This window comes from Heptranchias perlo, chromosome 6 (assembly GCF_035084215.1).
Source record: "Heptranchias perlo isolate sHepPer1 chromosome 6, sHepPer1.hap1, whole genome shotgun sequence".
Classification (NCBI taxonomy): Eukaryota; Metazoa; Chordata; class Chondrichthyes; order Hexanchiformes; family Hexanchidae; genus Heptranchias; species Heptranchias perlo.
In genome coordinates, this window is record NC_090330.1 from 20,780,950 (window position 1) to 20,807,834 (window position 26,885).

At 43.1% G+C, this 26,885-nt stretch overlaps 1 protein-coding gene across 1 annotated transcript in view; it reads right to left on the reverse strand.

The window, feature by feature from the left end:
* cog6 (component of oligomeric golgi complex 6) overlaps positions 1 to 26,885 on the reverse strand; it is a 117,153-nt gene that overhangs the window by 18,213 nt on the left and 72,055 nt on the right. The window contains exons 5-12 of the mRNA XM_067985895.1: positions 25,614 to 25,725; positions 25,440 to 25,522; positions 23,980 to 24,050; positions 21,717 to 21,810; positions 12,755 to 12,883; positions 12,585 to 12,676; positions 10,561 to 10,625; positions 5,227 to 5,318 (exon numbers count right to left, since the gene is read on the reverse strand). Coding sequence (XP_067841996.1) covers positions 5,227 to 5,318; positions 10,561 to 10,625; positions 12,585 to 12,676; positions 12,755 to 12,883; positions 21,717 to 21,810; positions 23,980 to 24,050; positions 25,440 to 25,522; positions 25,614 to 25,725 — 738 coding nt within the window. The remainder of the gene's footprint in view (positions 1 to 5,226; positions 5,319 to 10,560; positions 10,626 to 12,584; positions 12,677 to 12,754; positions 12,884 to 21,716; positions 21,811 to 23,979; positions 24,051 to 25,439; positions 25,523 to 25,613; positions 25,726 to 26,885) is intronic.

Consider the following 26,885-nt stretch of genomic DNA (forward strand, 5'->3'; position numbering starts at 1 on the left):
AAGGAGAAATAAGGTGCACAAAGGATTGGGAGAGAAAGATAGCACTAGAGCAATAGTATGATAGTAGATGGTGCCAGACTAAGAGAGAGTGCAAGAAAGTCTAAGACTGGTTTACAGTGCATATGAGCAAACACACGAAGCGTGTTAGACAAGGTTGGAGAGCTGCAGGCGCAATTAGCCACATGGGCATATGATGTTGTGGCAATAACGGAGACCTGGCTCAAAAAAGGACAGGATTGGGTACTAAATATCCCTGGATACAAGATGTTCAGGAAAGATAGGGAAGGGAAGAAAGGAGAGGGGTGGCAGTATTGATTAAGGAGAATATTGCAGTGCTGGAGAGAGGGGATCTCCTGGAGGAGTCAAGGGCAGAATCTATTTGGTTAGAGTTAAGAAACTATAGAGGTGCCATTACACTATTGGGTGTATTCTATAGGAAGGAAATAGAGCAGCAAATTTGCAAGGAAATTACAGAGGGTTGCAAAAGCCATAGAGTAGTGATGACGGGGGACTTCAACTATCCTAATATAGACTGGGATAGTAATAATTTAAGGGGCAAAGAGGGGGAGGAATTTTTGAAGTATGTTCAGGATAACTTTCTTGACCAGTACGTTTCCGGCCCAACGAGGAAGGAGGCATTGCTGGACTTGGTTCTGGGGAATGAGACGGGCCAAGTGGAGTAAATGTTGGTGGGGGAACATTTAGGGGACAGCAATCATAGTATCATAAGATTTAGAAAACCACGGAAAAGGTCATGGACCACTCTAAAGTAAAAATACTTAACTGGAGGAGGGCCAATTTCAGTGGGATGAGAACAGATCTGGCCCAGGTAAATTGGAATCAAAGATTGGCAGGCAAAACTGTAACTGAAAAATGGGCAGCCTTTAAGGAGGAGATGGTTTGGGTACAGTCTAGGTACATTCCCACGAGGGAGAAAGGTAGGGCAATTAAAGCCAGAGCTCCCTGGATGACAAAAGAGATAGAGAGTAAGATGAAGCAGAAAAAAGGGGCATATGACAGATGTCAGGTTGATAACACAAGTGAGAACCAGGCTGAATATAGAAAGTTCAGAGGTAAAGTGAGAAAGGAAATAAGAGGGGCAAAGAGAGAGTATGAGAATAGACTGGCGGCCAACATAAAATTCTAGGGCTCGATTTTACCACCCGCTATCGGGTGCGTTCTCGGCAGGGGGGCCCCGAAAATCGGGAAATCCAGGAGCGGGACTGGATCCCACCTTGATCCCGCCCACTTCCGGGTTCCCCGCTGACGCGCCGGCGTGCGCGCGCAGCCCCCGCTGGTGGGAATCCCGCAGGCAATTAAAGCCAGCGGGATGCCACTTGACAATATTTAGTTTGGTATTTCAGGTCATTAACTGACCTGATTAAGGGACTATGTGGGATTTTTGAACAACATGGGACTGTTTCCCACACTGGGGGAAACATTCCCAGCTCGAATGGACGTGTTGCAGCTGTCAGCCTGTGGCAGCTGCAAAGGTCCATTTGACAGGTGGGGGGCGGGGGGTGGGGGAGACCCTCACCCATTGCAGGAGGCCACTCTGTCACTTGGGACAAAGTTTGGCCTCCACCACCCTCCTCCTGACGGTCAAAGTCACCAACCTGCACACTTACCCCGGGGTCCGGAGACATGTACCTACCTTGCGGACCCCTCAGATGTACATCTTGCGGATGGGGGCCGCCGTAGCTGCAGTCATGACCTCCTCGGAGGGCAAACAGCATCACCAGCCTCACCGTCCACCTCTGACACGTGGAGCTCCACAACAGAGTGCTGTGACACATCCACCTGTACAGCAGGAGGGAAGGCTACCGCAGAGAGAGATGCGTCGCAGAGGGCACTACCCTCGCCACAGGTTCCACACACTGAGGCTCAGCCTCCTGGACCTCTCTGAGCAGCAGTGCACATGGAGGCTCAGAGTCACTCGACATGCAACCGTGGACATCTGCAGCCTCTTTCATGCCGAGCTGCTCCTGGCTGGCCCGTGCACCAACTTCCTACCTGTCGCTGTCAAAGTCACCACTGCCCTCCCGAACTTCTCCTCCGCGGCCTTCCAGGGTGCAACCGGGGACATCGCCGATGTCTCTCAGTCGTCTGCGCAGAAGAGCCCTGCAAATACACCTACACCCACTCTGCAGTGACACAATGGGTGGCATCAGTGGTGGGTCCTCATAGGGATACCCAGGAGCGGGCATTATTGCACAAACCGGACAGGATTCGCGAAGACATGGCAGTAGTGGTGCCATGTGTGATGTCTGTTGTTCTGAAATTCAATATAAGTAACAACCATGACAAACCCTCAAACACCCTTGTGCATCCCCTTCATGCTCACGACACGTTTGCCTTACGCTGCCTACTGCACATATGTGATGCATGCCCTGTGGCTGCAGCACAGGTGGTGGCAGGTTGAGTGAGGCTGGCCGTGAGAGAGATGCACAAGAGGGTGAGTATGGGATAGAGCCATGAGATTGTATGAGGATTGGGTTGCGTGGTAGTGGTGGGATGAGTACTGGCGAGGTGAGTAGGTGCAGGTAAGAGGAGGATGGGGTTTGAGTGGGTATGAGGGGTGATGTGACAGAGTAGTGTTGGCAGTGCCGAAGGAGATGTGGGGTGGGGGCAGTGATGTGGCAGACGGAGTGTAGGGGAAGGACTACGTGTACTCACTGTGGCTGACCTACTGAGGTCATTGGAGCGCCTCCTGCACTGTGTGCAGGTGGGCGATATGTTGGTGGCGCAGGTGACCCCCTCTGCCACCTCGAGCCACGCCTTCCTGGTGGCGGAGGTGGGCCGCTTCCTCCCGCCCGCCGGGTGGAAGATCTCTGTCCTCCCCCTCCTCCCCACCCCATGTATTGATACCTGGAGTGAGGCATCATCAAACTGGGAGCAGCCTTTCCCCTGGGCTGCTCCATGCAGTCATCTTTGCTATTGGTTGCAGCATCTGTCAGTGGAGGACTGCCCCTTTAAATAGAGCGCCTCCAGCTGACAGATCTTACTGCGCACGTGCAGCCCACCCGACGCGCAAATCAGCAGCGGGGAACCCGGAGGAGCAGGTAAGTGGCTCCAATTAGTGGTTTGCCTGCTACGATCGCGCGGGAAACCCACCAATTTCACCGGGCGCGCTTGCCCATCCGCCGAGAACCCGCAGCCCTGCTAAAATCAGGCCCCAAAAGTCTTCTATAGGCGTGTAAACAGTAAACGGGTAATAAGAGGAGGGGTGGGGCTGATCCAGGAGCAAAAAGGAGATCTTCTTATGGAGGCAGAGGGCATGGACGAGGTACTAAATGAGTACTTTGCATCTGTTTTTACCAAGGAAGAAGATGATGCCAGCATCTCAGTAAAGGAACTTGAGGTACTGGATGGGCAAATAATTGATAAAGAGAAGGTACTAGAAAGGCTCGCTGTACTTAGAGTAGATAAGTCACCTGGTCCGGATGGGATGCATCCTAGGTTGCTGAGGGAAGGGTGGAAATTGCAGAGGTACTGGCCATAATCTTCCATACCGGGGTGGTGCCAGAAGACTGGAGAATTGCAAACGCTACACCCTTGTTCAAAAAAGGGTGTAAGGATAAACCCAGCAACTACAGGTCAGTTAGTTTAACCTCGGCGGTGGGGAAACTTTTAGGAATGATAATCCGGGACAGAATTAGCAGTCACTTGGACAAGTGTGGATGGATTTGGGAAAGCCAGCACGGATTTGTTAAAGGCAAATCGTGTTTAACTAATTTGATAGAGTTTTTTTGATGAGGGTAACAGAGAGGGTCGATGAGGGCAATGCGATTGATGTGGTGTATATGGACTTTCAAAAGGCATTTCATAAAGTGCTGCATAATAGGCTTGTCATCACGATTGAAGCCCATGGAAGAAAGGGGGCAGTAACAGCATGGATACGGAATTGGCTAAGTAACAGGAAGCAGAGAGTAGTGGTGAACGGTTGTTTTTCAGATTGGAGAGAGGTGTACAGTGGTGTTCCCCAGGGGTCGGTACTGGGACCACTGCTTTCCCTGATAGATATTGATAACTTGGACTTCGGTGTACAGGGCACAATTTCAAAATTTGCAGATGACACAAAACTTGGAAGTGTACTGAACAGTGATAGACTTCAAGAGGATATAGATAAGCTGGTGGAATGGGCGGACAAATGGCAGATGAAATGCGAAGTGATACATTTCGGTAGGAAGAACGAGGTGACACAATATAAACTAGAGGGCACAATTCTAAAAAGGGTACAAGAACAGAAAAATCTGGGGGTATATGTGCACAAATCATTGAAAGTGGCAGGGCAGGTTGAGAAAATGGTTAAAAAAGCATACGAGATATTGGGCTTTGTAAACAGAGGCACAGAGTACAAAAGCAAGGAAGTCATGATGAACCTTTAGAAAACACTGGTTCGACCATAACTGGAATATTGTGTCCAGGTTTGGGCACCACACTTTAGGAAAGATGTGAAGGCTTTGGAAAGAGTGCAGAAAAGATTTATGAGAATGATTCCAGGGATGAGGGACTTTAGTTATGTGGATATACTGGAGAAGCTGGGGTTGTTCTTCTTGGAATAGAGAAGGTTGAGAGGAGATTTGAGAGAGGTATTTAAAATCATGAAGGGTCTAGACAGAATAGAGAGAAACTATTCCTATTGGCAGAAGGGTCAAGAAGCAGAGGACATGGATGTAAGGTGATTGGCAAAAGAACCAAAGGTGACATGAGGAAAAACTTTTTTACGCATCGAGTGGTTAGGATCTAGAATGCACTGCCGGGGGGGTGGGGGTGGGGGTGGGGTGGGGGGGCGCGGATGCAGGTTCAATTGTGGCTTTCAATAGGGAACTGGATAAGTATTTGAAAGGAAAAAACTTGCAGGGCTACGAGAATAGGGCGGGGGAGTGGGACTAGCTGGATTGCTCTTGCATAGAGCCAGCACGGACCTGATGAGTCGAATGGCCTCCTTCCGTGCTGTAACCTATGATTCTATACACCAGCATGAGTCAGTACATTTGGCAGAGGAGGAGAGAAAAGGGGAAAGGAACATTTTCTTTCTGCATAATAAGCAGCAGAAAATATTTGTGGGAACAAAACATACTTTGACTATTGTACTTATTTTCCAGATTTGCACAGTTTGACTGCTTTTAAAACCTGTTTTGAATCACAAACTCATGCACCTAAGGTGTCCACAAAATATCTATGCATTAGTAATGAAATAAAATGTCTTGTTTTCTTGCTTACCTGATAGTGTGGTGATAAAATTTGAGAAGATTGGAGAGTTTGTATAATAAAACTGCACCTGGTTCTGCTACTATAACCTGTTCAATACGGACCTGAAACACCACCAGACAGAACGCAATGAATTAATATTACATTGGGCTTCTGTAACGAGCTTAATGAAACAGTAACTCTGATCAGGAGTGAATTCAGGATTGTGGAATGATCCCCCCACATTGTATGTTAATGTCTTTTTCACTCAAATGCATAGGTATGAATGAACAAAACATTAGAGGGATATGTGAGACTCGCTGAATTTGCCATCTTTTATGTTTCAATACAAATTAATGATAGCAGGACTGAAATGCTTATATTTAACTGAGCAGGCACATATTTAATTCAAAACACTTAGACAAAATCCAACAAATGAATGCTGTTAGAGTATTACACCATGCTGGCAAGGAACAAGCTATGCTCATGAGGAGTTGCTTTTGGAGGTAATGTCTGCTTTGTGATAGATATGAGTAGAGCCAAGATAGCGCAGTGTCCCAGAAGTGGTTTGCAGAGAAGAGACATTGGAGGAGGATGGAATGGTCAACAAAGTTGAAGGTGATGTAGAGAATCAGAAGAGACAGAGAACAATGATTACAATTATTTGTGACTTTCACCAGTGTGGTCTCAGTGTTGTGGGCAAAACTGATGCCAGTTTAGAGTGTCTTAAACAAATAGTGGTGAATGAGGTAGGAATGTAGGCAATGACATGTTCCAGGACTTTGGAAAGAAAGAAGGTTGGAGATGGGATGAAAGCTGGGTAAGAATGGAGGCTTGAGAGTGGGCTTCTTGAAGAAAAGGGCTGGTAATGGTGGCCATGAATGAGGTAGGGACAGCAGTGAAGCATAGAGACAGGCTGATAACATTGTCATGCATGGTTCAAGAACTCAGGTATAATACAGTTTAGCTGCACTGCATGCCTAGTAGCTAACCTGAGAAAAATGACCCCATACTGCACTAGTGTGATTTTTCTGCTTTCCACATCAGCCATCTCTGCAGCCTCAGAATATAACTGGTAAATTAGTGCTCATATACGCGCCAGGAACGAGTTCAGGATTAAGCTCTTACAGCCATTACAAAGAAGATTTTCAGCTAAAGGGCATTGTTCTAACCTACTGTGCCCCTCATCCTTCAGATTTCCAGTGCTATAGCTTTGTTTGTTTTACAGCAGTTAACCCTCATCGCCACCAAGGTACATTTTTTCAGGAAAGAGTGACTGCTATGAAATTCACACTGTTGCTCCTGTCAGATTATCTTTACAACAAATCAGCAAACAAAAAGAAAATGCAAATCAGTGTCTATTTTCAACAAATTCAAATTAATTGAAAATGATCCAATTAAAATTAATCAATACATTTCATTCTAGTTAATTGAAATATTTTGATTTTCATTAAGGAGTTGCAGCTATGATGCACTGTAATTTTGGACAGCTAGCTCCCATGCTTACTGCTTTGCACAAATACTCTGAGGGTTCTAAATGATCAGCAAAACTAAGACAAACCAGATGTACAGGCAGCAGATGCAAAACAATACTTTAAATCACAGAGAGGAGGGGAAAAAAGCAACAAAACTGAATACAACTATTTCAGCACTGCCAACATCTTACAATTCTCAAAGGGACCCCAACACAATTTCTAAGTGAGAGTCTTTAGGTGCACCGAAAAGGAGCTGAACAAGTCTTAGCGCTACCTCAAGATTCCTGTTTTGGCACTGCATCGGGATTCCCTTTGAGAATTGATAGTGTTGGCCCTACTGCATCGTAAACAAGTTCTACTGATGTGATTCCCCTCTTCTTTTCTCTTCTTTGTGTTACACAAAATTCCCTTGTTAGGAGAGAGGGTAGATTACCTGCTTTCATTCCTTTACTAATAAGCTAGGAGGTACAGGAAGAAAGGTTAAGTGGACTTGCCCTCTGATTTCCCATTTCTCTTCTTTTGCCTCTCCAGCAGCCCAGCTGAGATCAGGAACTTATTGTGTGCAGAATCGTGTAGCAAACTAGTGTTAGTTGCTCCTTATCGCAGTATGTTTTTGCACCAATGTACCATGCAAGCAAATTGCTTTATATAAATGGGTGTTTTATGTTCCCATTAGTATATGTTTTGTAGTTTTCTAACAAGCTTTCTTGGGGAGGGAGATGAAAATCTACTCATTTTACTCAAATCCACCACTTGGCTGGTCAGTTTTGAAATAGTACTAATTGTATCTATTTGGTACTATATTGCTTCAATGTCGCAACTGAGAATAACACAGACATGAGTTGTGGTGAAGGACAGGGGGAACTAAGCTTTTGTTTAAAGATGTATAACCTACCTTTTCTTATGATTAAAAACTTCAGAGTCTGTAACAACTACTTAAACCCCAATGCTGTTCAGCAATAATACTCACAATGCAATACAGAATTCACTGTTCGCTATGATGTATTTTTATGTACTCATAATTTTCTTTACACATAAGATATTGCAAATTTTTGGATCAGCAATGCTTTACCATCATGTGTAGAAACTATTCTCTGAAACGAGTTAGTTTTGCTCAATGATTGGTAGGCTAATATTTAAATCTGTAACTATTAAATTTTCTGTCATTTTTAATTTAAAAAATACAAAAAACTATGGCAAAAACGTGCTTACCAATGACCATCATAAGCACAACTTATAAAAAAACAAAATTAAGTAAAATTGAGAGTCAGTCCATTAGGAAAGCAAAATACAGTAATAACAATTTAGCCTTTTGAGTATCCCCTTCTTAAAACAGATTTTTATTCCTTTCTCTATTGGTCTCCTGACACCCTTGTCAGCCTGGGGCAGCCAGGCAACTTGCTCCCAGGCGTCTTAATTCCAGCTCTATGAGCTGGGACAACAAGCAATGCAGCGTGACTGATTTTCCTCCTCACTTTGTGAGGAATCACTTCATCTCTACCTAAGTGCTCTCAGATGACATGGCTAAAATGAGGACCTGCAGGCATGAACGTGTGTTCTACTGATCAGTGTAACAGTGTATGGTATAACAATATGTTTAGCTATTGTTCCACCAACCCTCAATTTTTGTTTTAGCACTCAAGTTCATGGAAGAAAACACACTTAAAATAAATACAAGATGTGGATAAAAACGATGGACTAGAAATCGGGCCATCTAGCGCCCGTGTTTTGCCGCTACGCAGCCTCCCGAACATCCAAGATGGCGTCATGGATGCGAATGCATGCTTCTGGTGTGATGTGCGCCGGGTGCCATTTTGATAAAGGGTTTAGCGCATGAGCAAATAGAAAATGCCAACAGCATGTAAAGTAAGGAGAAAATGCATTTGATCAGAGTGCAACGCTGATTTCAAGTCATAGACACCATTTTGGGACTTAACGCTCCACTCAACGCACTGTCTTAACCACAACCATCTGAATATGTCTTGGAGTGCCTGGAGGACCCCCCCACCAGTGCTATTTAAAGGGACCATGCAGGATTTACAGGTTAGTTGCTGGATTATTGCTCCTGGCTGCTGATGCATTTGTAACTGTTTTTGGAGGTCTCCTATACTTGAATACTAGAACGAGAGGACATAGCCCAACATTTAGAGCCATCGTGCAGGAGTGAAGTTAGGAAACGCTTCTACACACAAAGGATGGGAGAAATTTGGAACGCTCTTCTGCAGACAGTAGTTAATGCTAGTTCAATTGTAAATGTTAAATCTGAGATTGATAGATTTCTGTGAATCAAGGGTATTAAGGGATATGGGCTAAGGCGGGTATATGGAATTAGGTCACAGATCAACTCTGATGTTACTGAATGGCGGAACAGGCTTGAGGGGCTAAATGCCACTGCCACTTGCTGCCTCCTGTTATGCAAGAAAGCAGGACATGTGTCTGGGTGATGTGCCTGTCATGGTTGAATAGCTGCCAGTGTGTGGCCTGTGAGTTGTGGGTGTGCAGCTTGCAATAGTGGTAATGTGTCAGGGTGAGAGGAAGCATCTGGTTGGAAGAGTTGAGTGCTGATTGAAAGTGTTTGTTGGTAGATGGGGTGTAGTGCGTGAAGCAGTGGATGCGGTTAGTAGTGCAGTTGGTAGGTTATGCCACTTGGCAGTTGACCTCACTCACCTTGACCACTCGTGTCAAAGCATTGAACTTCTTCCTGCACTGCGCCCATGTTCGTGGTGCTATGCGCCTGGCATTGACTGCGTCCCCTACTGCCTCCCACTGCCTTTTGAGCATATGTCTGGAGGGCCTCTCCCCCACCCCGATACAGATATAGGATGTCCCTCCTTCTGTCCACCTCTTGCACCAAGGCCTCTGGTGCATCAGCAGAGAACCTTGGTGCATGCACTCTCGCAGGCCTCAGACCAGCAGATTGGTGAGGTCTGGTATGCAGATTGAAGGATGTGGGATTTAGTGGTGTGCAACCTTTATTCAATGTTTTAACATAACTCAACAGTTTGTAAACATAGGGATGGGACCTGCATCTATGTTTTATGCATGTGACGTCTGATCTCCGTTCGGACAGCAGACTGTTATTTTTAGCAAGTAACAGGTACTGGCTACCTTTAAGAGATTTTGGCAGGCTGTCACGAGAGATAGCCTGCCTTTAAGAGATTGGGGCTCCTCCTGCTGGTGAAAAGTGCAAATGACCTTGAATCCTTGTGTCAACACTGATTTGGAACGCTGCTTGCAGGTGAGTACTGAGGCTGGATGAACGTCCCGTCCTGCCTACACAGGGAGCACCAGGCACGGGTTAATTGCGCATTGCACCCGGTCAGTGGCCTTGTCCAATTTAACCCCCTACAAGTCTAAATATTTGCTTTTTCATCTCCTTTTTCTTGCCAAATTTCCCCCTTCCCCTCCTGAAAGTGTTTACTCCTTAGTAGGGTATGATCTCACAACCTTACAGTACCTCACCCAAGTGGCAATTATTCATGAGTGAGCCTTGGCACATTATTCAAATGCTGTGACATCACAGCCAGCCATTTGCTGTTCTCACTCAACACACACACACATGTCCAGCAGAGGCAGCTGGTAAGTGATGAGAAGCAGGAAACTTGGCCAATGTTTCTTCCTTATCTCAGGAACCCTGAGGCTAAATGTAGTGCCCCTAGCTCCAACCCGGCTGAGATCAGCAAAGTCAATATAGGCTGAGGCTCAAACCAGACATGTTCCTGATCTGTATGGCCCAGCTATTCGCTGGATAAACTCAAAGCCATCAAGAAACCTAATACTTTCAACAAATTTAAAGACTGCAACTTTAGGTGGATTACATAAAATCTTTGATATTCAAGGCATCCTTGGCTCTAAAGTATCAGATCAAATGTCTAATAAATTCAGTCTGTACCTTTAAAGGTCTGCACACTCCTTCAGTGATGTGTCCTACCACCTGCTGAATATTATCTTCCACACCTGTAATAATAAACATTCTGTCTTACTTTAAAGTACAGCTTAACCTAGCTGTAGCAAGCCTTTTATTATAACATACTTCTTCCATGATCTCAGCAGAAACCCCATTGCTGGCAGAGGAACAGCTCACACCTCAGTAAGATGAAGCTATAGAAATAAGAGCTACTCTGCAGTTCCTCATAAGTTTGTATAGTGATATCTAATTTAACCCAGTATTAATATTGTAATCAGTGCTGTACTGGTCAATGTTTGATTGTAAAATCAGGTAGTACAGTCTACTAATAATTAAAATTGAGATATAGAGAATAATTGAAACAAGAGATTGATAATGAGATTAATGAAAGTGAAGTGTTCGTATGATTTCATTTTGTTGCAGCTATGGTTAAAACTAACAGAATCGCTTCAAGATGTAGTTGGATCTCTCCCCATCAGTGATATCAAAGGAGTGGCCTGCAGGGTTGGGAAATTTGACATTTATTTTAAAACTTATTAAGTAATACATTTCTAATTATAATCTTTTTGGGTAGATATTGGGAAGTACTTTGAACAAAAAGTACCTAGTACTTCTGCTGGCCTTTTCTTTCCCTTAAAGTAGATGTGTCCAAACTTTCTGACTTCACAGGGCACTTAGATACTTACCATGGAGAATTGCAGGCCACATAGAAAGTTTAAATCAATGTTTCCATTTGCAAAGACCACATGCTGCAGACAGATCTTGGTATTCTGATTTAGGATTCATCAAACAATGGAACAACTAGACTAAGATCAGCCCTTACTAAGCTTCCAGGCCAATGAAACTCAAACAGGACAAATCATTAAGAGGTATCAGCAAAAATAGACCAGAGTTATTTGGGTTTCACAGGCCAGTTTGACCGGGCTTGGTCACTCCTGCTTTAAAGAAAAAAATTCTTTACATTTAGAATGTCCAATGTATAGACTGCCATCTAGTGTGATAAGTTTTGACTCAGCTGAAGCATTGAAAAGGGAACTGGATCAACTCTCAGTTCAAGAGAAGAGAAAGATTTGAGCATGGTGTTGGAAAAACAGCACGCTAGTCAGGGCAAATCCAGAAAAAGGTAATTCAACTCACATTGGTTGACAGTGTAAGCTGAATGGCCTTTTAAAATTCCTACATGCCTTATTGATCCATAAATTTAATTTGGAACTAGAATCTGTATTTGCTTGTTTGGTCAATGATTCAGGCCTGCGCAATACTCTCTGAAATAAAGATAGTGAAAACAAATGTAATTCAAAAAGGAATTTTAAACAAGATTTTATCAGTAATTGACAGAAAATTTACAAGAATCATTTTTTAACATTATATTCAGGGCCCCTGGCATTGTGATTCTACAACTATGGAAACTGCTACAGAACTTTCATTACTCTTTTTTTTTTCCATACTCCTGGTGCTGTGGCTGCATCTCATTCTGTATTCTGCTATAGCTTCACAAGTGCAGTTGGCAAGCACGGCGCAGGCATATTCAGAATCACAAGTAGTCAACAAGTACACATAGTGGACATTGAACACAGAGCGAGTCCCAGACACAACTTTTCCATAAATATATAATTTTTAAAAATCTATCTTATGTTAAAAATATATTTTCCTCCTTCTTCTATAGGTCCATTTTGCACCAAACATCACTTACCTGTTAACAGGAAGCTGGTGTGTTCCCCAGTTCCCTGCAGACACTGATAGGTATACAAGAAATACTAAGCTTTTACCCCCTCCAGTTTTTGTTTATTTATTCTAATGCGTTTACTGCTGTCCGGCTGAGGTTAATTATATGTTTTATTGAATATAACAAACACCTCACTATAATGAACAAATCTGTGTAGAATTCTGTTCAGCTTGCCATAGAAATTGGCCTTGAGGTATCACTAAATTCTAGGGACAATGATTATACAAAAAGTTTCAGTGTGATCACAGGAGGAGCCTGCCCATTGAAAGGATTAAACAATTACCTTGCATAGTTACGAGCTTCAGTAAAGCTTCAAGATGCTCTTTCTCTGAAGCAGCTGCCTGGTGTAACCATGCCAACATATCACCAACGTACCTGAAGGAAAAGATTTACTCGTCAGATTTAAGACAACACTAATACCAGAAGTGAAAAGTTGAGCATCCAATGGCATACCTTAAAGGATCATGAGAATGCATTTCAATTGGCCGAGGAGTTCCACCGGGCCTGCCTCTGGTGAGAGCGTCTATAAATCCACGAACCACTGCGCTCCTCCTCGCTGTGCCAAACTCATCAAGTATGTAGCTAGGGCAATAAATACACGTGAAATGTGGGAAGGGAATATAAAAACAGTAGAAAGGAGATATAAATTTGTATGATAAGTACTCACTGCTAAACAGGCAGCTTATTTTCTAAAAAATTAGCTTTCTAAATTATCCCATTTAGAAGGCTTCTCTGTAGAGCCATACGTTCTTCCATTTGATCTGTGGAACAAATGTGCATAAACCTGGGGGGTCCCGTTAGAGGAAAAACCTGCTTCCTAACACTGATGTCTATCTAACTGACCTATTTAAATATAGACTTTTCTGCCCTCAATCTTTGACAAATTACAATATAAATATTTTGAATGGTGGTTTGCAATCAGTTTGTGAAAACAAACCAACCAATCACATGAACAGCAATGTTCAAAAGCAAATAATCTCTGAGCAGGTCCCTCTAGGATTATACAAACTCACACCATTGTCCAGAAAGGATAATTGGAATATGCAGAAGACTTTTTTTTTCTCCCCTCGAGATTTATATAAAGACTGTGAATAATTATTTATCAGAAAATATACATTCTGAAAACAAGACACCTTCTTCTGCTGCTTGAGATCTCTCAGACTATGTTGCCTCACTGGAGTTTCTCAAAGTCTTGCTCTTGCTGATTTTAAGCAGCTAAAGGATGTAGCTTAATACCTGCAAATCCATCCCCCACCTCCTCCAAATCAATTCCCAATCTCAGCCAAGCCATTAGAGGGAGATGCCAAGCTGTGGTAAGATTCTTCTGCAATGAGAGAGATGGAAACCTGGCAAGTCAGTCAACCCCTGCCACTCTCATCTACCACCTAGTGGCTGACTCCTGGGGTAAGGACATCTACACAACCTCGTGTTTGGTGAGTTGTACAGAAAAGATGAAGACAGGAATTTATTTTTAAAAGTTGGGAAATATTTCAAATAAGCAACTTGAGAAAGCAGAAAAGAAGTTTGAGAACTATTTGCTCTCTAACTCAAAAAATAAAATCAGACAAAAATTTGCACAAATATTTTTGTCAACTCTAGATAGTTAGAGTTTGGCTGGACATTCATATTAGATACTGGCAGTTTATATCGATAATAAGTTATAATTTTTTACATGGATGCTATGTCTCCACCAGCAACAAAATAAAAAACAATGCCTAAAGAATGGTGGACTGCTGCCTATAGTGCAAGCTTTCTGCTACAAGTGAAGTGCAATATTATTGTTATATAGTGTACTAGCAAAATCTAATATCAGAAAACCATCAAAATGGTTACAAAATTGGTGAGAAAATTATGGTAAATTGGAAAAAATTATTGCAAAAAACATTGCATGCAACCCAATGCTGCCAGGTGTTTTGCACAAAATTATTTTTTCCGAGACACCTTTTCGGCTAGTGCTGTAAATTTAAATTCACTAATATAGCGTAATTTATTTGACAGTGAAAATTGCAGTGGCTTTTAGTCACATCAACTAAATCAGCTTTTCTTTTAATAACCCTAGTTTTTGATGACTACTGAAAAGAACAAGTTAAAATTAAAAATGTTGCATAACCGGCTTTAGACAGTCACATGTTAAGTACAGCGCAGATATAAAGAGGAAACTCATCGTCGATCACTGTGATATATTTGTATGATTAAGGTGGATAGTGGGACAACCATAGCAGTTGCAAGTAATTTCCGGAGTCAAAATTAATATTGTACTTCACAAAGAGGTTCTGTGTATGTTTATTTGGGGAGGGGATGGGTGAAGGTTTAAAAATTCTTCTTGATAATCAACCTCCTCAAAATAAAGGGGATAGCATTGCTGACCACCGGATATGGTCATTAAGGTAATGTTGCATTGCAACTAAGATCATACAGGCAATATTATTACTGCTACTAGCCCACACAAGGGGGCAACAATGACGATCACCACATTTAGACAAAGGAGATCTATATTCTGTTAGTTTAGGCTGTAGTGGACTCATGTACTGACAACCCTAGCTGAAAGTGCACTTCTTAGTGAATGCTGTCAGGAATAAAGTTTCAACTAAGTGCATCTCTATCCTGCATAATGAACATAATTTCCATCTATGCATATTAATCCAGATCTTGCTGCAAACTCCTTCAAAAGCTACCACAAACAAGCTCTTTATTAGAAACAAACAAGTAGTACATTAAACTCTCTACAGGAGTAACTGGCTAATAATTATAAGAATCACCTGTAGCCAGGTTGAGTTTTGGTCTTTTATTAACTAGTTTTCTCACTAGGCTTATTCAGCATAAAGGCATCAAGACATTAGGGAGAAAAAAAATCAGATTTAGGCCAGTACACTTTAACACGCTTTGTGCTTCTTCTGTGATACTCAGTTAATCAGCTCGAGTTGTTCCCATCACTACCACTATCTGTACTACATCTAGTCTAATAAGAGTTATTTTGCAAGAATCAGCTCCAAGTGTGGAGGTATACGGAAGCATGAGTTACAGAAATGGCCTTATAGTGTTGCAGCTCCATGTTTCATGCCAGGGATCTCACCTTACAAAATTACCCCTTATAAGCCCAAATCCTTGCTCTGGATATGGCTTAGGCTATAAATTACAAATGAGGTTTATTAGAAGCAAACATTAAACAGTGGCAGAAAGTCAACACAGCAGATTTCACTTGATTGCAGAACATTTAACTGCACCCTCTTGAATACAAAAGTAATAAAAGCTGTGACACTTCACTAATTCTCTTGATAATACTAAACCTAGACCAACTTCTGTAACACGTAATTTACATGTGCAGTTTATTCCATCCACCATGGAGTCTACACATGCCCACTCCATGTGGGCTCCTGTACCTTGGTCCAGGAAGAAAAGAGTTGCAGGAGACTGCCCGAAATACACTCATCTGCTTTAAATCTTAAACTGGGATACAGGAATCAAAAGGCTGGACAAACCTTTCAAAATAAAGTGATAGGGCCTGAACCTCAACTAGATCTTCCCCCACTCTGTTCCACATAAGCGCTCTGTTGGAATGGGTGATCAGTTCTATTTCAAATCATAAGTCTCCATATTTTTAATATCTATGATTTTTTTGCACAAGTCCGTTTAAATAGTTCCAAGTGCCTTTACTTTAATTTGATCATCTTCGTCACAAAGCAAACAGTATGTATTCAGTGGTTTCTACTTGCTTTGCAATTAAAACATTATTTGCATAGAAAAATATCCTGATTCCTGGATGAGTATGAAAGGCCGTGGCCATTTTCCCAATTGGACTTGCCATTGCAGTAGACAAAATTTAAAATGACCAACAAATACCATGGATATTAAAAATATGCATACTTATAATTTGAAATATGATTGATCTCTCCTTTGACAGAGGGTTCAGAGGGGGAAGATCATCTGACAAAAACAGCAACACAAGAGAGATTTTAAGAACTTAAGAAATAGGAGGTGGCGTAGGCCATACGGCCCCTCGAGCCTGCTCCACCATTCAATAAGATCATGGCTGATCTTCGACCTCAACTCCACTTTGCCGCCCGATCTCCATCTCCCTCGATTCCTTTAGAGTCCAAAAATCTATCGATCTCAGCCTTGAATATACTCAACAACTGAGCATCCACAGCCCTCTGAGGTAGAGAATTCCAAAGATTCACCACCGAGTGAAGAAATTCCTCATCATCTCAGTCCTAAATGGCCGACCCCTTATCCTCAGACGATGCCCCCTAGTTCTAGATACTCCAGCCAGAAGAAACAGCTTCTCAGCATCTACCCTGTCAAGCCCTCTAAGAATTTTATATGTTTCAATGAGGTCACCTCTCATTCTTCTAAACTCCAGAGAATATAGGCCCATTTTACTCAATCTCTCCTCATAGGACAACCCTCTCACCCCAGGAATCAATCTAGTGAACCTTCGCTGCATTGCCTCTTAAGGCAAGTACAGCCTTCCTTAGGTAAGGAGACCAAAACTGTACACAGTACTCCAGGTGTAGTCTCACCAAGGCCCTGTACAATTGTAGCAAGACTTCATTACTCTTGTACTCCAACCCCCTTGCAATAAAGGCCAACATACCATTTGCCTTCCTAACTGCTTGCAGTACCTGCATGTTAACTTTCTGTGTTTCTTGTACAAGGACACCCAAATCACTCTGAACACCAACATTTAATAGCTTATCATTTAAAAAATATTCTGCTTTTCTATTCTTCCTACCAAAGTGAATAACTTCATATTTCCCCACATTATAATCCATCTGCCACCTTCTTGCCCGCTCACTTAACCTGTCTATATCCCTTTGCAGACTCTTTTTGACCTCCTCACAGCTTACTTTCCCACCTGGCTTTGTATCGTCAGCAAACATGGATACATTACACTCGGTCCCTTCATCTAAGTCATTAATATAGATTGTAAATAGCTGAGGCCCAAGCACTGATCCTTGCGGCACCCCACTAGTTACAGCCTGACAACTCGAAAATAACCCGTTTGTTCCAACTCTCTGTTTTCTGTCTGTTAACCAATCCTCTATCCATGCTAATATATTACCACCAACCCCATGAGTCCTTATCTTGTGTAACAACTTTTTGTGTGGCACCTTATCGAATGCCTTTTGAAAATCCAAACATACTGGGCCCGATATTACCATGGCAGCGGGGGGGTCGATTGGGCGCGTGGGTAACGCACCCGGTGAAATCAGTCTGCCCCGCGCGCAATCGCAGGCTGATTGGATCCACTTACCTGTTCTTCCGAGTTCCCCACTGCTAAGCTGCGCGGCAGGTGGATTGTGCATGCGCAGCAAGGTCTGTCAGCTGGAGGAGCTCTATTTAAAGGGGCAGTCCTCAACTGACTGATGCTGCAAGAAATAGGAAAAATTACAGCATGGAGCAGCCCAGGGGGAAGGCTGCTCCCAGGTTAATGATGCCTCACTCCAGCTCTTATTGGATGGGGTGAGGAGGAGGGGGAGGTCATTGATCATCCCCCCAGCGGGCGGGAGGAAGCGGCCTGCCTCTGCCACCAAGAAGGCCTGGCTCGAGGTGGCAGAGGAGGTCACCTGCACCACCAACATATCGCCCACCTGCATACAGTGCAGGAGGCGCTGCAATAACCTAAGTAGGTCAGCCAAAGTGAGTACATTTACTTTCCCCTACACTCCTTCTGCCACATCACCGCCCCATCCCACATCTCCTTCTGCACAGCCAACACTACTCTGTCACATCACTCCTCACACCCACTCAAACCTCATCCTCATCTTACCTGCACTTACTCACCTCGCCAATACTCTTCCCGCCACTACCACTCAACCCAATCCTCATACAATCTCATGGCTCTATCGCATACTCACTCCCTCGTGCATCTCTTTCATGGTCAGCCTCACTCAATCTGCCACTACCTGTGCTGCAGCCACAGGGCATGCATCACATATGTGCAGTAGGAAGCGTAAGGCAAATGTGTCGTGAGCATGAAGGGGATGCACAAGGGTGTATGAGGGTTTGTCATGGTTTTTACTTATATTTAATTTCTGATCAACTCACATTACATATTATATTGGCACCACTACTGCCATGTCTTTGCGAATCTTGTCTGGTTTGTGCAATAATGCCCTTTCCTGAGGATCACAATGAAGACCCACAACTGATGCCATCCATTGTGTCACTGCAGAGTGGGTGTAGGTGTATTTGCAGGGCTCTTTTGTGCAGACGACTGAGACACGTCGGCAATGTCTCCGGTGCACCCTGGAAGGATGCGGAGGAGAAGTTGTTGAGGGCAGTGGTGACTTTGACAGCGACAGGTAAGAAGATGGTGCTCGGGCCAGCCGGGAGCAGCTCGGCATGAAGGAGGCTGCAGATGTCCACGACTACATGTCGAGTGACTCTGAGCCTCCGTGTGCACTGCTGCTCAGAGAGGTCCAGGAAGCTGAGCCTCGGTCTGTGGACCCTGTGGTGAGGGTAGTGCCTTCTGCGACGCATCTCTCTCTGCGGTTGCCCTCCCTCCTGCTGTGCAGGTGGATGTGTCACAGCACTGTGTTGTGGAGCTCCACGTGTCAGAGGTGGACGGAATGGCCGGCGAGGCTGGTGATGTTGTTCGCCCTCCGAGGAGGTCATGACTGCAGCTACGGCAGCCCCCATTCGGAAGATGTACATCTGAGGGGGTCCGCAAGGTAGGTATGTGTGTCTGGACACCGGGGTAAGTGTGCAAGTTGGTGAATTTTGTTGTTAGGAGGAGGGTGGTGGAGGCCAAACTTTGCCCAAAGTGACAGAGTGGCCTCCTGCAATGAGTGAGGGTCTCCCCCCCTACCTGTCAAATGGACCTTTGCAGCTGCCACAGGCTGGTGGCTGCAACACGTCCATTTGAACTGGGAGTGTTTTCCCCCAGTACGGAAAACAGTCCCAGTCAGTTGCAAAATCCCATCCCTGCTAAAATAACAGGTCAATCAGGTCTGTAAACAACCTGAAGTACCTGTTCAATTACTTTAAGTGGCACCCCGCTGGCTTTAATTGCCGGCGGGAGTCCCACATGCGGGGGCTGCGCGCGCATGTCAGCGCGTCAGTGGGGAACCCAGAAATGGGGCGGGTTGGAGCCGGGCTCCCGCCCCGCCCCGGGAATCCCCGGTTTTCGTAGCCCCCCCGCCACCAACGCACCCGATCGCAGGTGCTAAAATCGAGCCCGCTACATCCACTGGTTCCCCTTTATCTACCCTGCTAGTTACATCCTCAAAAAACTCTAATAGATTTGTTAAACACGATTTCCCTTTCATAATATGATTAAGCAGAGTCAGCATGGTTTTATGATTTTCTAAGTGCATGTCCCCATGTCCATAATAATGGATTCCAGCATTTTCCTGACAACTGATGTCAGGCTAACTGGGCTGTGGTTTCCCTGTTTTCTCTCTCCCTCCTTTCTTGAATAGTGGTGTTACATTTGCTACAAATGTTCTATTTTTAGAATATTCCTCCCCCCCCCAACCCCCCGCCATGTTAACTCCGTCGGTGACAGCAGCCCGCGAGTAACTCTTTCAACTCTTCTTTCAATTCTTCTTGCCTGTTTTTTTATAAGGCAACATTTATTGCCCATCCATTGATGATTGTTTTGGGCCTTCTTAAAGCAATTGTTTTCATAACTGGGTGGCTTGCTAGGTCACTTCAGAAAGCATTAAAATGTCAATCATGCAGTTTGGGATTGGAGTCACATGTAGGTCAGTCTGGGTAAAGGTGGCAGGGTCCCTTCCTTGAAAGTCATTAGTGAACTAGTTGAGATTTTACGACAATCTGTTAGCTTTCATGATTGCTTCTTCTGATGCCAGCCCACATATTACCATATTTATTGAATTCAATTTCACAACTTGCTATGGTGGGATTTCAACACCCAACCTCTGGATTGTTAGTCCAGTACATAACCACTGCACTACTGTACATTGCACATTGTGTGAGCCTTGACAGAGTGTTGGCAGATTAACCTATCATGGAGGGCATCACAGCGGAGACCAACCCTGTCCATACACGTACAATATCCAACGGGTACTGGATAGCAGGAACCAGGACTGGTTCTACCATTCCCTAAATAAGAGGAACTGAGGCCAATTGTAGAACCCTTTCGTGCCCTTACTGAGGTCAGTTAACTCAGCACAAAGGTGTGAATCTCTTAAAGAGTGTCCTTTAGTAATTAATTCTGTGTCCCTGCCAAATGACTACAAAAGCTAATTATACATGCAGGTTGAACAAATAAGGATATTTGTGAAAATATTAAAAACAGATAACACTCTAATACTCCAATTTATAAGACAGGCTGGATGGAGAGGGTCTTTTCCTGTCAGTCATTGTTTGTATGTTCGTACTCCACAAGGATTGCCATATTCTATGAAGTGTTGGGATAAGTGTGGTTGTGTGCTCCTGGTCACTTGAAGTCTGATCCCAATGCACAATAGGTGCATAGTGCACGGTCAGATAGAGATAAATTCAACATCAGGTCTGTCATTAAACTGACCTTGAAGTGACATGGAGGCAGGGTTGAAGTAATGCAACAAAATGCTCAAGGCAAAGATGAAAAACAAACTTTAATTTCCTTTTTGAAAGATTAGCTACAATTTATGGCTTTTTTAAATGAAGGTAAGTATATTTTTCCTGCTGCACCTCATATATGCATATAAGGAATTAACATTCATAATCTGTATTTTTCTTAGGAATGGACTGTTCTTCTTGTTCACTTCAATATGTAATTTCTCGCTCTTCTATCTCTCCCAAAACAGAGACACTAGCTAGACCAACATGAGCCTTCAAAGACTGTGAAATATATTTCGCAAAAATTGACACTTTCATCATTGCAAAGGTCAGTGATTTCTCTGCGAAGGACACTAGACATACACACGTGCTCTGACTTCAAACTCAAAAAAGGTACTTTCATCTTCCTTAAATATAACCTTTTCTTTGAATATAAAAACGTCTTCATACATAAAGGTTCAAGGTTAGAGAATTAACCCGAATCGCTCCAGTACATAATTCTTGATGCACAATTCCATGTTTCGATGACAGTTCTCACAGTGTCCTCCACAACAGTTCACACTGGAATTTTGGAAGTGCACAAGAAAACAGTGGATTTGAGAGAGAAAGCGAGAGAGAAAAAGAGAGGGGGGTAAGAGAACGATAGAGGGGGAAGGAGAGGTAAACACACCATCTATGCCCATGCTTAGTCAATGAATCAAAACCTGGGACATTATTAAACCGAATGGCTCAGTACAAGGTGTGAGCCTTAACCATTTACCATTGAAGGAGCCGAAAAAAGCAAACTGGGTTTAAAGAAAGGAATTCAGGCAATGATAGTATTTTTGTTCTACATTTCAAAAGCCTTAGTTAAGAGTAATATAGTGACTTCAGACCAGGGCTAATTAGATAAAGCAGTACTAACTTGTAGAGCACAAGCCTGTCTTGCAGAGCCTCCATAGCTTGAGTTTGTGCTGGAGAAATATCACAAGATTCCTGAGTCAGGGTTCTGCATTCAGCTGCAAAGAAGAAAAAAGAAATCAAAATCTTTTCATAGTTTTCTTCTCTTGCGTTTCAGTTTTCAATGGTTAATTTACATAGGGACACTTTTCGGAAGCCCACAAATGTTATTGCCAACAGCATTATGTTACCCATTGTACTCCGTGCATAAAACAGGATAGGAATAATTCTCATTTCAAGAGGAACCAAGAACCTGATTCTACTTTGATCTTTGCACTTGTACTGAATTAGCTAATCTCATTTGGGGTGGCAGTCGGGGTCCACGATTGACTTCATTTAGACAAGTGAAGGGGATGAAGTCAGCAGGGCTCTTCTTCCTGATCACTACTCAGTGACCTGGCCTGTGTGCACAACAGAGGAGGGGATGGGATAGAATCATAGAAGTTTACAACATGGAAACAGGCCCTTCGGCCCAACATGTCCATGTCGCCCAGTTTATACCACTAAGCTAGTCCCAATTGCCTGCACTTGGCCCATATCCCTCTATACCCATCTTACCCATGTAACTGTCCAAATGCTTTTTAAAAGACAAAATTTTACCCGCCTCTACTACTGCCTCTGGCAGCTCGTTCCAGACACTCACCACCCTTTGAGTGAAAAAATTGCCCCTCTGGACCCTTTTGTATCTCTCCCCTCTCACCTTAAATCTATGTCCCCTCGTTATAGACTCCCCTACCTTTGGGAAAAGATTTTGACTATCGACCTTATCTATGCCCCTCATTATTTTATAGACTTCTATAAGATCACCCCTAAACCTCCTACTCTCCAGGGAAAAAAGTCTCAGTCTATCCAACCTCTCCCTATAAGTCAAACCATCAACTCCCAGTAGCATCCTAGTAAATCTTTTCTGCACTCTTTCTAGTTTAATAATATCCTTTCTATAATAGGGTGACCAGAACTGTACACAGTATTCCAAGTGTGGCCTTACTAATGTCTTGTACAACTTCAACAAGACATCCCAACTCCTGTATTCAATGTTCTGACCAATGAAACCAAGCATGCCGAATGCCTTCTTCACCACCCTATCCACCTGTGACTCCACTTTCAAGGAGCTAGGAACCTGTACTCCTAGATCTCTTTGTTCTATAACTCTCCCCAACGCCCTACCATTAACGGAGTAGGTCCTGGCCCAATTCGATCTACCAAAATGCATCACCTCACATTTATCTAAATTAAACTCCATCTGCCATTCATCGGCCCACTGGCCCAATTTATCAAGATCCCGTTGCAATCCTAGATAACCTTCTTCACTGTCCACAATGCCACCAATCTTGGTGTCATCTGCAAACTTACTAACCATGCCTCCTAAATTCTCATCCAAATCATTAATATAAATAACAAATAACAGCGGACCCAGCACCGATCCCTGAGGCACACCGCTGGTCAGGATGACTTGTAACATGCCAACATTCACTGATTTGGCTACGACAAGATGAATGACTACTTCAGTGATGTTTTTGGAGGGCTGCTGTCACCCATAAAACCATACTCCAAGCAGGAGTCAAAGTTTTCAGGAAAGGAGAGGGAAAATTAACTCAAGTCAGAGCACACCTAATGCCCATCAAGATCCAACACCCAACTGACAATATACATTGCACAATTTCTGTTCTATGAATTAGCCTTGACAAAGTAATCCGACAACTAGAATGTTTTATGCTGGGACCACTGTGGAGCCTCTATAACATTCTCTATTTCCATATGATCTATTTTTTTTAGTAAAAATGTAAATGTGCATATCCAGCCTCTGGCTCATGCAAACTCCTGTCACAGTGTGTATGTGTTCACAAGTTACATTCATTGAGAGTCACCAAGGTAAATGATGCAGGGGAATTTGACCACTGAGCTCAGATTTCACTGCTGAGACCAGCTACATTCACGAGAGCTCACTGCAAAGTATAAGCAACTGAAATAACTGTTGACAATGGAAAAGTTGCAACCAAAAATAACAAGATAGGCACAACAAACTGACTCTCACTTCAGAAATAATTCTCAAATATTTGGTATCATGAATCACTTGTATTCATCAGTTTTCAATTAATTTTCTGGCCAAAATATTACTGACAATCCTTTGTAAATATTTGACTTCTGAACACTTGATGCATTGTGCTTACTTTATACAGAACTTCTGCAGTTCTTTACATCAGAAACTTGTTGGACTGGTGACATACCTTGTGCCCATCTGTAAAGTTTTTCATACGATGTCTCTTGGAGTAGTGCCATCTGTTCCATAATTTCCAAACTTTAAAAAACATAGAATGTAATTTATTATTCTACAGAACTTATTGTTACTGTGCTTCTTATTTTGTGATTACTTCAGACCAACCACTACAATATGGATAGTGTTGCATGACAAGGTGCTACACTTACATGCAACACGTTCATAGCTTTGTAAACTGACCAGGTTTGGCAAATAAGGTATATTCTGTCTGATTAATCAACAAGCTGCGTTTATCAAGTATACGCGATGAACAATGCAGTGTACTTTTTCAAAGCAACCTTCCAGGAACCTCAAGCAACCAGCAATTTTGTAAGTACAGACAGATTCTATGCTAATTGAATTTGAATCTTGGGATATTCCAAGAATAAATCTTTGAAAACGGAAATGGTCTTTCACAATTCACTATTCAAAAGTGAAAGGCTTTAATGATCTCTACGCTGAATAAAGTTACTGAAAACTCAATACAGTAATTGTTTGATAATTTTGTTAAAAATTGGGTTAATTTTATTAAAACTTTCTGTGATATGGAGCAGTGAATTTATGCAGTGAGTAGCTGGGCCATATGGAATAGGAGGTTTCCAGGTTCAATCTCCAGTGTGTGATGAGTCAGCTGATTTCAGCCATGGCAGTAGTATAAATAGCCTTAACATCCTGTGTAAAGGGAATTAAAAATTGGCCAGAATTTCTGCTCTCGACCACTTTTCAGCAACCCCTGCACATTGAGCGGGGACAGGATTAGGCTTGGCTGTGATGTTGCTCCCAATGGCCCTATTTTGCTGACCGTTAACTAGTGAAATCAGAAGTAAGACATAGGCTTAACCGGTGAGGCCAGGCGTAGGCAGGAGGCTCATCAGATTCTATTTTTTTTTAAATAGTAGTGATGATATCCCAGAGACTCCCAACTTTATCAACAACTATGCTTCTCCCCTGTCTCAACCCAAGTTTTCACCCCCATCTCAAGCTCTAGGAACACTTTCTCTCTCAGCGTCATCCCCATTAGCCTCTTTGCCAGCCTCATACTCTGAATTTGCTTTTCCATGGCCATCTCGGGCCCCGCAATTCCTGCTCTCAATTGCCACCTCACAGGAAATTGATTGCGTTACATTCCTGTTTCAGCTCAGGCTTTGAGTCTCATTTCAGCTCCCATCTCACCGGACTGCTCTGTTACCCAGCTCCATGGTCGTTTTCCCACTCAGCTGTTCCACTCATTGCCCATGTGTCCTGGCCCCTTCCCAAATACTCTGCTCCATAGCTTATACCCAAGATTACATTTGAACAGTGCCATGAGAGATGTAATAGTCTATTACTATCTCCTTTGCTTCCTCAACTCAACCCATATTTCACTATAAAAGTTACAGCAATTGGAAATTAGAAGATTTCTGTAGAGGCACAATTAAAAATACTCCTTACCCTGCCGTTTGCTGGTTTGTTCGTAACAGAACCTTGACGTCATTGTGAATTTGCTTCACTTTTCCAAGTGCTTTGAAGAAGTCCTAAAAGCATATCAAAGATTACGTGGCACAGTTTTTAAGTGCTATGCAGTGCTCCTACTACATAAAAGGAAGCTGATGATGTGCAGATTACCTCTGTGATCAGTCCCTCTCTTGGACCTCGGAGGATATTCAGTTCATCTGCATTTAGTTGAAACTTGGACAAGAAAGCATCTGCCACCTGGGCTCGGATTTCTAATCGCTGACTGTAACGAAGAAACAGTAAGATCAGAGGGGATCATTATGACTTCCTACTGCTTAGACTTGCAGTATAACGTCCAGTCTTCAACATATTGGACAAACTCGGAACACCACATGAATGCAGAGAATTTGATCACATCTGACATTGCATGGTTGATGTACGATTTGCTGTAAACTTGGTTAACAGTATACCCACCAAAGTTGATGAGGAGGTGATATTGGACAAACTGAATTGATAACGCAGGGGCCAGTATTCACTTGTCTAGCCACTGTATAAGTAGTGGGCATCTCCTATACAAACTGCTTACAACTTCATTACATTACATGAGCTAGTATTTGCTTTTATACTGTGTTCTAGAAGCTCTGCTAATTATGAAATCACTTCATTGGTTTGTTTAAATGCTCACCATGATTTTTTAAACTGTAGCAGTACAAAAGTGAAACAATTTGCAGGGCTAAGGGAAAAGAGCAGGGGAATGGGACTAATTGGATAGCTCTTTCAAAGAGTCAGCACATGCACGATGGGCCAAATGGCCTCCTCCTGTGCTGTACCTATGAAACTATAAAAGGAAACAGAATCAGTTTCACTGTTACAACAATACATATGAACACTTTAACTAATACATTTCTGATAAGGACTGGGTTCACCAGCTTGTGCAGATTTGGTGGAAGCTCAAACAGCTGGGCCAGACTACCCTGGCAGCAGCCAAGTTACTGCAGTCTGCAGGCTTGAGCAGCCAGAAATCACTGGCCACACGTATCTTGAGGGTCCTCACATGGAATCATAGAAGATACAGCCTATGCTGACTCTTTGGAAGAGGTGTTCCAATTAATCCCTTTCCCCTGCCCTTTCCCCTTAGCCCTGCAAATTTTCCCCTTCAAGTATTTATCCAATTTCGTTTTGGAAGTTATTATTGAATCTGCTCCCACCACCCTTTCAGGCAATGCATTCCAGATCATGACAACTCGTTGCGTGAAAACATTTCTCCTCATCTTGCCTATGGTTCCTTTGCCAATTACTGTAAATCTGTGTCGTCTGGACCCTTCTACCGCTGGAAACAGTTTCTCCTTATTTACTCTATCAAAACCCTTCATGATTTTGAATACCTCTATTAAATCTCCCCTGAAACTTCTCTGCTCTAAGCAGAACAACCCCAGTTTCTCC